At 58.4% G+C, this 14,685-nt stretch overlaps 1 protein-coding gene across 2 annotated transcripts in view; it reads left to right on the forward strand.

Annotated features, from left to right (window-relative positions):
• The window catches only part of GTF2IRD1 (GTF2I repeat domain containing 1), a 115,156-nt gene that overhangs the window by 78,941 nt on the left and 21,530 nt on the right, over positions 1–14,685 (forward strand). The window contains exons 18-22 of one of the 2 annotated variants that reach the window (XM_042971809.1): positions 73–122; positions 348–404; positions 1,613–1,696; positions 6,449–6,632; positions 7,156–7,184. In XM_042971809.1, the coding sequence (XP_042827743.1) occupies positions 73–122; positions 348–404; positions 1,613–1,696; positions 6,449–6,632; positions 7,156–7,184 (404 nt within the window). The remainder of the gene's footprint in view (positions 1–72; positions 123–347; positions 405–1,612; positions 1,697–6,448; positions 6,633–7,155; positions 7,185–14,685) is intronic. The other variant, XM_042971810.1, reaches the window with a different exon arrangement.

Genomic DNA, 14,685 nt, shown 5'->3' on the forward strand with positions numbered 1-14,685 from the left:
GGGTGCAGACTGAAGCTATACCAGGAAGGCCCGGAGGGGCCTCAGCGATTACCCTGCTGTGGTGTTTTCCAGACCCGAGCTGCTCACCGAGGGAGTCAAAGAGCCCATCGCGGACAGCCAAGGTACCCCGTTCAGGGACGCGGGCTGAGGCGCCCGCCGGGCGTGGGAGGGGTCCCAGGTCTCTGCCACCATCCCTTCTCCCTCTTCCTCTTTCCTGGTCCCGCCTCCCCTGGCGTCCCCCACTGCCCTCTCCACCGGGATCCCCCCTAGAGATACTGCCCCTGTCCCCGGGTCCCAGGAGCTGGCTGTTCACCCTGGCTTCTCTCCTCCCCCTTCCCCGCCCCCAGAGAGGGATTCCGGGGACCCTCTTGTGGACGAGAGCCTGAAGAGACAGGGTTTTCAAGGTAAGGTTGCAGCTCAGGATGGGGTCCGCCGTCCCAGTGCCATGACCTTGACCTGGCTTGGGTTTGGAGGGCCAGGCTGTGGGTGGGAGGGGCTGGCCCCCATCGTCACGGCCTGGGGGTCTGAGTGAGGCTGGCTGGCAGGTGGGGCGGGAAGAAGAGTCTCCCTAAAAGTGCAGGGGGATGGCAGGGTGCAGGAGCGCACCCACTGTCCCCTCGGGGGGAGGCGGTCAGCTGTGCTCGATGCCTGAAGCCAAAAAAGGGCGAGGTCCCCAAGTGCAAGGGGGTTCTATGGACAAGGAGAACCGTGGCTGGGCCACGAAGGGGTGAGGGACAGTGAGTGGGGCGGAAGATGGATGGAAGGCGGGAGAAGCTTGAGCAAATGCAGGGGAGAGCCAGAAGCAGGAAGTCCACGTGCCGAGTTGGGACAGCTCCGGGGTGTGGCCATGAGTCCCCGAGGGTGGGCTGTTCCCCGGGTGGCCCCTGGGTGGTCCCTGCGGCTCTGAGGAGAGAGTGAGGTCAGCGAGACCAGCCCAGGGAGTGGGGGGCCCAGAGATAGGACCCCAATCCCAGGGGGACGGCTGTTCACTGCCCTGGCTCTCTCGCTCCCTCCCGGGCAGCCAGAACTTGCCGCAGTGAGGGGCGCTCACGACTCCCACCCCACCCGTGACTCCTTGTACCCAGCCTCACAGAGGACTGGGGTCCTCACCGTACCCCCCCCACCACCACTTGACCGCCCAGAGGTCCACTCCCTCCCTCCCTCTCTCTCTCCCCAGGCTGTGCCAGGCTGCAGTCTCTCGAGGTCAGGGGCCTGTCTGGGGCCCCCATGGCATGGGCTGGCACATGGGCTCCCTAGCAGATACCCCGCCCCCACCCCGGGTGAGAGAGGGACCCGGGGTGGCCCTCCCCACCGAACCCCTGCTCCTAGCCTGCTCTTCCTCGTGCCGTCTCTCACCTCTCAGGCTTATTTACTGGTTTAGTGGTTTTCAAATGTCAACAATTAACTAAATTTCCCACTCGTTGCTGTTGTCACAACAGTGTGCGTCCTTCCGGAAAAACCTACATCTCCGTCTAGATGTTAGTTCTGAAGGACTCTGAGGGGCCTGCTCTGAGGAGGAGTTCCCCATAATTAGGCAATCCTATTCCTTAAAAGTCCCCAAGTGCCTTTTAATTGGACAGCCTCAAATCCGTAATTGTTTTTCACTGTGCAGAAAACTACGACGCTCGACTCTCGCGCATCGACATCGCCAACACGCTGCGGGAGCAAGTCCAGGACCTGTTCAATAAGAAATACGGTGAGCCCCGGGGTGCCCGGGCGGGAGGGCAGCCTGGCTGCCGCGGGAAGAGAGGCAGACGCTTCCTGCTGGTAGCCGTGGTCATTTCTGGGGAAACCATTCGCTCGCTCACAGGCATTTCTTGAGCACTTACTATGTGCCAGACGCTGGGGACACGGTAGCGAAGAAACAGAGGCCCTGCCCTCTTGGGCACTGTAGACCAGCGGGGTCAAGACTGGGCTTGTAATTCGAGAACTACACACAGGGGTGTCTGGGCGGCTCAGTCGGTTAAGCATCCAACTCTTGATTTCAGCTCAGGTCACGGTCTCCATGATTCTTGAGTTTGAGCTTCATGTCAGGCTCTGTGCTAACAGCGTGGAACCTGCTTGGGATTCTCTCTCTCTCTCTCTCTCTCTCTCTCTCTGTCTCTCTCTTTCTCTCAAAATAAATACACATAAAAAAAAAAAAACAAAAACAAACTATAGGGGTGCCTGGGTGGCTCAGTCGGTTAGGCATCCTTCTTCAGCTCAGGTCACGATCTCACAGTCCCTGGGTGTGAGCCCCGCATTGGGACTCTGTGCTGACAGCTCAGAGCCTGGAGCCTGCTTCCGATTCTGTGTCTCCCTCTCTCTCTGCCCCTCCTCCTGTCTCAAAAATAAACAAACATAAAAAAAAAAAAAAAGAAAAACTACACACAGAATCTAATAACAATGAGACTCTGTTCCACAATTTTGCAGGAAAAGAGCAAGCTGCTCAAGAGAGAGTAACTTGGGTACCTACCTTCAATTGGGAGCCAGGGAGGCCTCTTTAAAGAAAGAGGCCTCTTTAAAAAAAGAACTGAAGGGGTGGGTAAGGAGTTACTACCAGAGTATGCAGGAAGGGCAGTCCAGCTGAGGTCATAGCACGTGCAAAGGCCCTGAGGCTTATCCTAGGAAGGGGCAGAAAGCTGAATTAGGGGAGTAGAGCTACAGGAGAGGGACCCTGTAGAGGTGGCCGGAACACAGACACCCCATCACCTAGGGCCTTTAGAGGCAACCGTGTTCTCGGTTTTGTATTTTATGGTGAGGACTGAAGTGACAGAAGCCACTTTGTAGTTTTTGTGGGGTTTTTTTTTAATGTTTATTTTTGAGAGAAACAGAGCACGAGCAGGGCAAGGGCAGAGAGAGAGGGAGACCCAGAATCGAAGCAGGCTCCAGGCTCTGAGCTGTCAGCACAGAGCCCGACACGGGGCTCAAACTCACGTACCGTGAGATCATGACCTGAGTCGAAGTCGGGCTCTCAACCGACTGAGCCACCCAGGCGCCCTGCCACTTTGTGGTTTTAAAGCATGTTCCTGGCTCCCCATGAGAAAGGTGAATGGGGCAAGAGGGCAGGGTGGGGAGGCCAGCTCGGAGGGTGGAGCGGGAGTGATGGCGGCCTGGGTGGCCCTGGCCGGGATGCCGGAGGAAAGCGGATGGAATCAAGGTGAGCTTCAGAAGTAGGATCAGTGGGCGAGCAGGGAGGGAAAGGCAGGCGTCCGGTTTGAGTCCTGGCTTGGAGAAAACAGGCCAGTGCAGTTAGATGCTATATGGTCTCGAGTAACAAAACCAAAGTCACACTGGCTTCAGCCATCAGGGGTGTAGATCGGCTCCTGATCCAGTTACTATGACCACAGAGCAGATCGCCCCGAACCGAGCAGCCTAAAATAGCGGCCACTGGCTCTTTCTCATCTCTCCACATTTCCATGCCGTCCCTCCGCGTGGGCTCCCCAGCATAGCGACTCCAGGACAGCTGGGTTTGCTGGCCGGGTGGAAGCTGTTGCCTTTTGTGGCCCAGCCTCAGAGGTTGTGCGTCGTCACCTCTGCCATACTCTATTGGTCGAGGTCATTACAAAGTCCCCACCAAGCCCAGGTTCAGGGGAGGGGACACAGGCCCCAGTTCTCTGTGGGGGAGTGTCGATGTGACGTTAAGAGGAGCACGTGGGATGGGAGAAATATTGGGGCGGCCGTCTGTGGACAGTATAATCAGCCATAACTCATAGCATGGGAAATCCAGCAGTGGGGCGGCCTTCAGGACCAACTGGATCCAGCAGTTCAGAGATGTCCTTGGTGTCTTTCCACCATGTTGGCATCGTCCCAGGCTGGCTTCCCACTTGCTGGCAAAATGACCACAGCAGGTTGAGACATCCCACCTATGCCTTGAGGAAGGAGGTGGGAACTGGCTTTTCCACGGCCTTTCTCCAGAGAGCGAGGGGTTTCTTTCCTAGAATTCCCTGAGCCCTCCCCTTGCTTCTCATCGGCCCCCATTGAGTCCCATGTCCATCCCTCACCCAAGCCCTGTGGCAGGGAAGTGCCACGTGCTCACTGGGTTACTGGGCCTGTCACTGTGACAAAAGGGAGGTGGGGGTGGAGACAGGTGGACACCCACGCTGTCGGCTAAAGAGAAGGGGCAGCACCCTCACCAAGAGGGGACAGCTTGAAGGGGAGGTGATGGGTTCCATCTTGGATGTGTTGAGTTTGAGGGCTGAGCAGAGATGAGCCGTAGGCAAGTGGAGATCCAGTCTGCTGTTCAGGAGAAGGGTCTGGATTGGATGTAAAAATTAGGCCATTGGGTAGAGGAACAAGAAGGAGTAGCCAGACCAGACGCCGAGGGGCCCTGGTATGTAGAGGTCAGGTCCAGGCAGTGGCAGAGTGACCAGAAAGGTGAGAAACCAAGAAAGTATGGGGTCACAGACATCAAGGAGGAGGCTTCAGGGAGGGGAGCACGGTCACCTGTGCCAAACTTGGCCAAGAGAAATGCAGGCACCCTGCAGGCCACGGGTCATTGGAGCAAGAGCCGTTTTGGAGGTGAGAAGTGGAGACAGCAGTGTTCCTGTTTACGGATCATGGGTATACATTTTCCTTTCTGTCCCAATTATTTTTCATTGCCAAAACGATCTCTTAGCAGGGCGCCTGGGTGGCTCAGTAGGTTGAGCATCTGACTCTTGGTTTCGGCTCAGGTCATGGTCTCACGGATCGTGAATTCAAGCCCCGAGTCGGGCTCTGCACTGACGGTGTGGAGCCTGCCTGGGATTCTCCCTCTCTCTCCCTCACTCTCTCTCTCTCTCTCTCTCTCTCTCTTTCTCTCTCTCTCTCTCTCTGCCCCTCTCCTCGCGTGCACACAAGCATGTATTCTCCCTCTCTCTCTCAAAATAAATAAACTTAAAAAAAAAAAAAAAGATCGCTTAGCAATACCTACCATATAAACTAGTCAGCAACAAAGTCAGGATAAAGAATCAAAAAGACGGGAAACCTATCAAAATAGAGTAGATTAGCCGTTGCCAGGGCACAGGGAAGGATGGAAAGTGACTGCTGCTGGGTACAGGGTTTCTTCCTGGAGTGATGAATGCATCCTGGAATTAGAGTGTGTTGATAATTTCACAACCTCCTCGAAAAACTACTGGATTGCATAAGTGACACCAGTCATTTTTGTAGTGTGGGAATTAGATCTCAATTAAAAAAACAAGAACAGGGGCGCCTGGGTGGCTCAGTCGGTGAAGTGGCCATCTTCGGCTCAGGTCCTGATCTCACGGTTTGTGGGTTCGAGCCCCGTGTCGGGCTCTGTGCTGACAGCTCAGAGCCTGGAACTGGCTTCGGATTCTGTCTGTCTGTCTGTCTGTCTCTCTCTCTCTCTCTGCCCCTCCCCTGTTCATGCTCTGTCTCTCAAAAATAAATAAATGTTAAAATTAAAAAAAATTTTTTTTAAATAAAAGAACACATACATACATACGCACATAAATAAATAGACCAGCAAAAACAGGCCGGAACACTGGCAAGAAGCCAGGGGAAATACGAAGGCACAGAAATTCTGTACTTGGTAGATACAGACGACAGATCAGGCTGTGAGTTTCCCGGGAGCCAGAGCAAAAGGGGAAATGTGGCCAGTTACACAATTCCCAGTGTCCCTGAGATAAAAATTAGTTTACTGCACAGAGAAGGTTCAGCTGTTCCTTCTCGTGCTGAGTCGTTCAGAGATTTTGTCTTCAGAAAGGGACATCCTGCACCACAACAAGCCCCTTGTTGGGTCCCCAGAAGGACCGCAGTGTGCACCTTCCCTCTGCCCAGGAGGGGCTCCACGGTGGACACCATCCAGTCAGCCTCACGGCACCCAGGCCTGCACCTGTGCCCTCGCCGCTGTGGACAGGAGCCACGGGACCGGCCGTGCTGTGCCTCGGGGACGGCCACTGACAGCAGGCGGCAAGCCCCGGTGGAGGGTGGCTCAGCAGTGGCCGTGCTGCCCCAGCACTGCCCCTAGGCCACCGTGAGACCCAGCACGTTCACACGGGTGCACACGCAGAGGGCTGGTGCAGGGAGCAAGGTCAAAGCCCAGACGCAGACGGAGGGTGGTCTCAGGTCTGAGCCGAACCCTGCTGGCCTCGGGCTGGCTGCGCCCTTGCCCCCAAATGCAGTCTGCCCTCAGGCCAGGCTGGTCCTGAGCCTGCGCGAGGCAGGCCCCGGAGGGGAGGGGGGCGCTGGCCGAGGGCCAGGCCTCCTAGGGAGGGGCCCGCTGCGCCCACAGGTACCATCCCGGACAGGGGCTTGCAGCTTCTCAGGCGGTGAGGCCGAGGAGCCTGACCCGCTGCCCTCTCCCCAGCGGCTGGAGCCATATGAGCCCTGCCCGCTCCTCAGCCCCTCAAGGACACACACCGCACCCCTGCACGACCCACTGCTGACTCCCGGGCCCCCGCCGCGTGCCCCCGTGCCACACTCCAGCGCTGCTCTAGCTTCTGATGACACATCTGTCCCTCCTCCACAGGAGAAGCCCTGGGCATCAAGTACCCGGTCCAGGTCCCCTACAAGCGGATCAAGAGTAACCCCGGCTCGGTGATCATCGAGGGGCTCCCCCCGGGAATCCCCTTCCGAAAGCCCTGCACCTTTGGCTCCCAGAACCTGGAGAGGATCCTTGCAGTGGCTGACAAGATCAAGTTCACGGTCACCAGGTGCTCAGGGGAAGGGTGAGGAGGCAAGACTAGCACGGGTGGGGGCCCTTGGCCTTTCCTTTGATCTGGTCCTGCCTCGTTCTGCCCTCCTTGCTGGACAAGGCAGCTTTCCGGTGCCATCCTGGGTCCCAGTGGGGGACAGAAAGGTGGCAGAGGGCCGGCCAGGGTGCAGGGAACCCCACTCAACCACCATGCAGCAGGGATAACCCTCACGACACCTCCTACCTGCCCGCAGCACCCACTCACTGCCCTCCCAGCCCCCAGGAAGGGCGGTCAGCCCACGTCAGAGGGGAGATCCCTGAGACGAGAGACTTGCCCAGGGGTCACAGAACCACCAGGGCGGGACTAGCAGGAGGCCCCGGTCACCAGGCCGCCCCCTGGTCAGCGTCCTGCCCCAGTGACGCCTCCCCGGGCATCTTGTTAAAATGCCGCTCCAATGCAGTAGGTGTCGGGTGGGCCCCAAACATTTCCGAACTGCTCCCAGGTCCTCGCTCTGATGCCCCCGTCTCTGTTTCTCTTCCAGGCCTTTTCAAGGACTCATCCCAAAGCCTGGTAAGAGGCACTGGCCTGAGGGGCAGGGGGGGCTGCTTGGCGTGGGGGGCGGCCGCTGCGCTGGGGGCCAGAGGCCAGAGCCCAGATGCCCGTGGGACACCAGGCCCTGCCCTTCCGTCCTCCCACGTCCTCTGGGCACCAGCCCCGGGCACGAGGAGGAAGGTCACACTGGAACCTGAGCCAGAGGAAGGCCCAGCCAGGGATCAGGAGGGCAGGTCGGTGCCCTCCACTCCTAATTAGGGGCCGGGTTGACCTGAGTGTGCGGGTGAGGTTGCTGACAGGTGGTTTCTAACCAGAGGGAGGGGCTTGCGCATAAGGACCCGCGAGCGGGCGAGCTTGGTGGTAAGATGTGGGTAAGTGCTTACTTGGCCTTGATGGTAGGATGCTTCTCCTGATCGCCTTTCCAGGCCCCCGCCCCCTCCACCTCCTCCATGGGCTGTGCCCTGGTCCTCCCAAATCCTGAACGAGAGGGGCGCGTGGCTGGCTCAGTGGGTGGAACACGCGACTCTTGATCTTGGGGTCATGAGTTCGAGCCCCATGAGCCCCATAGAGATTACAAAAAAAAAAAAAAAGGCAAAAAACCCAAACCCGGAATGAGCAGGGGTGACGTGACCATCTCGTGAGTGCTCTGGGCCGCCCAGGGTCTGCGGGGCTGAGGCTGCATGTGCTGAATTGTTGACCCCAGAACCTGTGTGCGGAGAGACTTGTCCCTGACCTCGCCCCCGCCCTGGCACCCGCCCGGAAGACGCTGCAGCTGCCCCTCGCCCTTAGGGAATGTCGCCCTTAGGGGGGCTGCACTGATGTGCTGGGAATGGAGGAGTGCCAGTGCCTGGAACCAACACAACCCGCAGGACAGGAATCCAGTCTCACGGTCACGGAGACTGGTCCCCTTGCCCACCTTGGTGGACACTGACCCCTGCTGCCTGGAGCTTTCAGTCCCTGGGCCCAGGCCTGGCTCGGTGAGCTTCTGGGGAAGGAGAGGCCATCAAACTGCGAGGGGACAGGACTTACCGAGGGGTGTAGTGATGGGGCGACTGCTGTTGTCCCGTGGGGACCCGAAAATGGGGAGCAAGAGCAGGGGCTTGCACAGCTCCCTTCTCACCGGCCGTGGGAGCCACCCGTGGCCCCTGGCCTGTCCCTGCGCCGTGACAGACTGCTCGGCCCTCTGTGGACCTGCTTTGCTCCAGGACCGTGGTAGACAGCCTGTGGTCCGCTCGCCCGCCCTGCGGCAGGGGCCCAGTCTGCGGCATCAGGCCCGGCTGGCTCCAGGCTCCGGGGCTGCTAGACTTCAGTGCTGAGTGCCCCTGACCCAGCTCCCAGTCCCTGCCTGGCCCACCTGGGTTTCTGCCTGAGTCACTGTCATTGCTGGGCAGCAGAGAAAGGACAGAACAGCAGCGGGAAGAATGGCCAGGCTCCCTCTGCTTAGGGAGAGCAGAACTGCAGCGAGGTGGTCTGTGTGCTCCCAGCCCCTCCTTCCAGAAGGAGGCGTCCTCGTGGGGGCCCGAACACGTGACTGCTTGACTGCTTGGGCCGCATAGCGCGTTCTTTAATGAGTTTGGAAAGCAGGAAAGGAAAAGTGATTCGTGACACCTAACGTGTCCCGGGCTGCGAGACGGGCGCTTTGCACTGTGACCTTTTCCTGCCTGCTTTGTGTGGAGGAAGAAACTGAGCCGGGGTGGGGGGACATCGGCGGTTTGCCCAGCTGCCCCACCTGCAGTGAAGGAGCTCCAGAGCCTGGCGGCCTGCAGGGAGGCCCCGTGATCATGGGTGGCCTGGGATTCAGAACAGCCACCAAGCAGTGGAACGTCTGGGGCCGGGAGAGGGGGGGTCAGCCAGCAGCCTTCACGCAGACCGCAGCGCTTCTGGGCCCTTCCACTAACGAGGGTTTGCCCTCCGGCTCGGGGAGCTCGCTGGCCCACTGGCTGTTGGGGCAGCTTCTTGAATCTCAGCCATTGCCCCTGGAGGGGGGCGGCTGCCCCCCCCCCCCCCAGCCTCTGTGCCAGTCCGCTTGGCCACCCACCCACCCGGCCTTTGCTTTGGCTCTTCTGTGCGCAGAGAGAGCCCTTGGAAATGCTTTGTCTGCCCACGTGGTATGGAAGAGGGTGGCAGGCTGCCTGGAAGGGGAGATGGGGAGGGAGCTCTGGGCCAGCCCTCAGGAGGGAACCTGCCAGCGCCTTTCCAGGCATTGGCATCCCCGGCCGGTGGCAGCCTGGAGGGGCCGGGACAGACGGGCTGGCGAGCCGGCTCCGTGCTTACTCATGTCGCTCGTCACGCTGGGCTGGGAAGGTGTCCAGGCTCCTGGGGCCTCCGAGGGTTCACCGGAGGCCACTTGAGAACCGTTCCCGTCCCAGAAAGGGCTGTTCCCAAACCCTCCATCGGACAGTCGCTAAAGGGAATTGGAGCAGGAGCTCAGGTCTCCGGCGGCATGTTTTCGAGTGCCACGATATGGGGGAAGGTGGGCTGAACCAGAGGCGGGTGCCCTGGGCACGTGGAGGGGTGGCAGATCATCTGACTTGGGTTGTGGGTAGATGGCAGCATGTGGGCCGTGGGAAAGCACAGGCTGGTGCTCAGACAGACCCGGGTTCAAATCCTTGCACCGCCCCCCTACTGGCCAGGTGACTCTGGGCTCATTATTTCACACCCCCAAGCCTCCGCTTCCTCATCTGTAGGATGGAAAAAGGCATGCGTGCCCCCTTAGGTGGGCAGAACTAGGTAAATGGGGTGGGTGAGGACTGTTTTCGCCCCGCTGTCCTGGGGAGGCTGCATCCTGACACCTGAGTGAGATGTTTGTAAACGCTTCGGCCCTGGACCAGCTGTGATGGGAAGTGCTCAGCCACTGGGCAGGGGGGGCAGCGGTGGTTGTTCCTGGGGCTTGGGAAGGCTTCCTGGAGGAGGTGGCATTGAGCCAGGCCTCGGAGATGAGCCAAAAACAGTGCGTGGTGCTATTGATGCAGGGCCCAGCCTCAGTGAAGGCCCAGAGGGGCTGTCGGGGGACGTGGCTGGAGCACGGGTCGGGGGGGTGACACCCCCGTGGCCAGGAGGGTGTGGCACGTCATGACGGAGACACAGGCCCCATCCTGGGCACAGTGGGGCCTTCAAGACATTTTCCTGTTTCTTTTGTCCTCTTCCAAAAATATCGAATGCAAACTCAGAAGCGCAAGACATGTAAAATTGAACCAGATTTCTACCGAAAGCCCCCCCATTGCGTAGCGGCAGAATCTGAGTCCATTGAGGATTCCCCTTTCCCCTGGGCCTGTGTCCAAGTTCAGGAGGGATCCGTAGTGCCGAGGAGTTAGGCGGAGGGCGCCCCCGGTCTTGAATGTCACGTGTCTGCGTTGGTACCTACAAGATACCCACGGACATCTGTCCGTGCAGATGGCTGGAGAGATGCCCTTTATTCCTACCCGTTGAGGCTTCCCCGGGGCCTGGAACCTTCTGTGAAGCCCGCCCCTGTAGCCCCTTGCACACTGTGGAGGTTTGAGCATGAGCAGGCCAGTGACTGGGGATGGCCCTTGTCAGCGGGCCATGCAAGGATGGGAGGGTGGAACCAGGTCGTGGGAAGGTGACTGTGCAGCACTGGGCGGGGGGTGGGGGGGCAGGAGCATGAGGCTTGGGAAGGGTGGGGGGCTTCCTGGGAGGAGATGGCTCTGAGATTTCCTAGGTTGTTTGTCAAAGGCTCCCGTAGAAGCCTTTCCTAACAGAACCACCCGAGAAAGTGAATTCTAAAGAAAACCGTTATGCTTTGAAGATAAATTGGTCGTTAAACCTGGGCCTTTTCACAATCCTTCCTGGATCTGTGGACCGGGCCAGAGTGGTGCGAGGGGTACGGCCGTTCCTGGGCCAGTTTTGTTCCGGGTCAACAGAGATGATCCCAGAGGCCTGTAAGTGTTGCCCCCACTGGGGACATCACATCTGGCCTCAGGGTCTCCGTTTCCCCCTTTCTGCTCATGCCGAGTGTTGGGCGGGAGCCTGGCTAAAGAAGATGGCGTCGGACGAAGTCTCAGAGGACAGCGGGTGGGATTTCGGGCCTCTGGTCAGGAGAGCTGTGGGCTTCACGGACCCCTAAGGGTAGGGATGCTGGCCGGAGGGGGCCTGGGAGGGGAGCCGGGGCTGCTGAGGGACGGCAGGACCAGGCCCTCTGCTTGTCCTAGAGTGAGCCCCAGCCCTGCCTTCAGTGGGCCAAGGTGACCCAGGCCTCAGGAGCCCTAGTGAGTGAGGCCCAGGGGGGATCCACGCTGCAGAAGCTCCTTGCCCCCTCGCTGGGCTGCTCCCCGCCTCGCCTACCTGCGTGCAGGGCACGGAGTTAAAGCAGGGAGGCGGGGTGGGGCTGAGAGGCAGGTGGCTGGGGAGCCCTAGGACTCTCTGCCCTCAAAGTCCCAGGCACTCCGCTCTCGGGAACGGGTGCGCACCAGGGGCCACAAGTCATCGGGCCCCCACTGAGCACAGCGGTGGTGTTTGCCACAGAGGGGGTCTGGGTGAGCCCGGAGTGTGTTCTCAGCAGACCAAGTCCAGGCACTTTCCCCAAACCCAGAGGGCACCCCCCTCCCCCCGCCGTGAACACCCAAGACAGCAGAGGAAGCTGATCAAGGGAATGCTGGGAAGGAGCCGTGGCAGCAGAGGAAGGAGAGGCCCTCAGCCCAGGGAGCTGGTGTAGTCACAACCCCAGAACATTCTAGCAGGTCATAAAACCTGAAGGGAGATGCAGATATGTGCCCATGGTGGAAATTTGGCAAGTGCAGAAATCTAACTGCCCAGATGGCTGTTCATTTTTATGATGATACATTTCTTCCAGATTTTCCCCCGAGCTTATTAATTTTACATCTCACTGTTGTTCTTTCTATAGATTCATACACATACACACACTGGAAACATAAGCATTTTCCGATATTTTTAAAATGCCTTATGATATTCCCTCATCAGGCTGCATCATCGTTATATAACTGCCCTGTCCCCTAACTGGGGACATTGGGCGACTCCTCACACACCGTGGACACCTAACATCCATATCGTGCTTCTGATCTTCCGATTACAAAGCCTTCCCACAGCAGCCCCCGTGCTCTCCCCCAATAACTAATCTTACTGGAGGAAACCGAGGTTCAGAGAGGTTAAGAAACTTGTTCGAGGTCACACAGCATGTGCCCATGCCTCCCCAATCTTTTATCCACACTGGGTGGCTCTTTGCTGCCCCCTTCTGGCTACCAGCATCTATAACATTGGTCCTGCCTCCCCCCCCTCAGGCTCACAATTAATCCTTTGGGTTTATTTGTACAAAAAAATATATGGAAGAGGCGCCTGGCTGGCTCAGTCAGAAGAGTATGCAACTCTTGATCTCAGGGTTGTGAGTTTGAGTCCCGCATAGGGTGTAGAGATTACTTATGAAAAAAAAAACCATACACACACACACACACACACACACACGGCACGCACGTGCGCGTGTTCATATATAGTGCCAGATTTATGCCAAGCAAGATCTAGGAATACAAAATAGACAAAAAATCTCTACCCTTGTGGAGGTTTTTTTTTCTAACGAGGGAGACAGATAAATAAGGACAAATAGCAACATATTTGATAGTGACAAGTGCTGTGGAGACATTCAACACAGGACTGTCAAAAGGACAATTTTAAATAAGCCAGCAGGAGTTAAGGCCTGAAAGGAAATGAGGGTATGAGCCGTGTAGAAATCCCAGTCGAAGCATCTGCGGGAGGAGGCAGTCCGTGCAAAGGCCCTGAGGCCCTGGACATATTTTGAAAGTAGGGCTAACAAGATGGACAATAGAGTGAGTGTGGGGTGTGAACAACAGATTTTGTCCTGAGCAGCTGGAGGGCGAGAGGGGTCGGGGTCTGAGTGTCATCCAAGTGGCTGGGTTGGAGAAGCAGATCCACAAATCAGAGCGGGGACTGCTGGAGACGTGCAGGGCGGGAGCCATTTTGCACCTAATGTATTGTAGTCATGAAACCAGATCACAGTGGGGAGAGTGTGGGCAAGTGGAAGGGGTCGAAATGTGAGCTCTGTCCCTCCTGCGTGTAGGGGTTGGAGAGATAAGGAGAGGCAGGTGGCCAGAAGCCAAGTGAGAGTCTTACAGAGTGACCACCTGGGCCAGATGAAGTATGGGGGACCTGAGACTGGACCGGGGGGGGTGAGCAACCCCCAGAGGTCACCCCTCACAAGCCTACCAGGTACATGCTGCTATGCCCATTTCACAGCTGAGCACACTGAGGCTGCGAGAGGCAGCCCGGCTTAGCACGGAGCCAAAGTCGTACCCAGGTCTGTGCTCTTCTGGAGCCTGAGCAGCGGGTGTTGGGCTCTAGGGGAGGAGGGTAGCAAAAGAATGAGGCCGGAATCACGAAAGGCCCGGACCCAGACTTTGCTGGTGACTCAAGCTTTATCTTGTAGCATCGGAGGCTTTTTTTTTTCTTGGTCAATGAAATGATAGGATTCGAGTTGAATTGTCTTACAATTACCATGGCAACCGTGAATCCACCCACCAGGGGTGGATTGGAGAAGGCAAAACTGGGGCATCCAAGCCAGGGAGGGTTGCGGAAGCTGACCCCAGGCGGCAGGCGGCAGGACCTGGAGACAGGTGGCGCTGGGATCTAGAGGTGGCAGCAGTGTGGGAGGGAGGGCAGGCGGAAGGTTCCAGAAGGGTGATGATGATGGTACCTTTGCCCAAAGCTGGGTCTTTGGGCCCACGAGACATCCAGGGGCAAATGGGCACTTGGTGGGACCCGATCGGTGCTTTAGAGCAGGCTGGCGACGGGGCTGGGCGCACTCTGTGTGAGGGTGGCAGGTGCCGTCACCACTGAGGCCAGTGTGTCGCCAGCGGAGAGGGCCCACGGGGCACACTGACCTCCAGAGGGCCTTGAAGGAAAAGAGCCTGTGAAGGAACAGAGGGAGGCGGAGCCCGGGGAAAGGAGGTGGAAGAATTTGCTGGTAAAAAGAGCTGAGAGCAAGGTCCTTCTGGGCAACACGAGCAAGATGAAGAGAATCACATTCTAGAACTTTTCTCAAATAGCAGTGGCAAAAAAAAAACAAACAACCAACCTTGTTGGGTAGTGAGTTCCCTGTCCCTGGAGGCATTTCAGTGGAGGTTGAGCAGCCACTCAGCAGAGAGACCACTTCCCACAGGGTGTGCTGCTGGGGAGGGAGGACCGGCTTTTCCCAGCCGGAGCCACCTCGGCTTGACCTGCACCTGCCAGCCTGGAGAAAGGGAAATCCTGGCCGTTTCGAACCTGGAAGGGCTCCGAGGGTCCTCCTCTCGCACCTCGACACTTCCCGGGGCCTCCCGGCTCCCGAGCTTCCCCAGGGGCCCCCTCTGGTGTTTGGAAACCACATGGTAACCCCGAGCCGGGTACAAGGCCCGGCCGCCCGGCCCCCGGCTCCTTCCTGGGCGAGTGCACTGGTTCCCTGGGGGCCCAGGTCGGCAATCTCTCCCCTGGTTCTCCCCCGACCCCAGAGGTGCAGCCCTCCCCGCCAGCTCGAGCGATGACCAGCCGGGGGCCA

The sequence above is a fragment of the Panthera tigris genome, chromosome E3 (genome assembly GCF_018350195.1).
Source record: "Panthera tigris isolate Pti1 chromosome E3, P.tigris_Pti1_mat1.1, whole genome shotgun sequence".
Taxonomy (NCBI): Eukaryota; Metazoa; Chordata; class Mammalia; order Carnivora; family Felidae; genus Panthera; species Panthera tigris.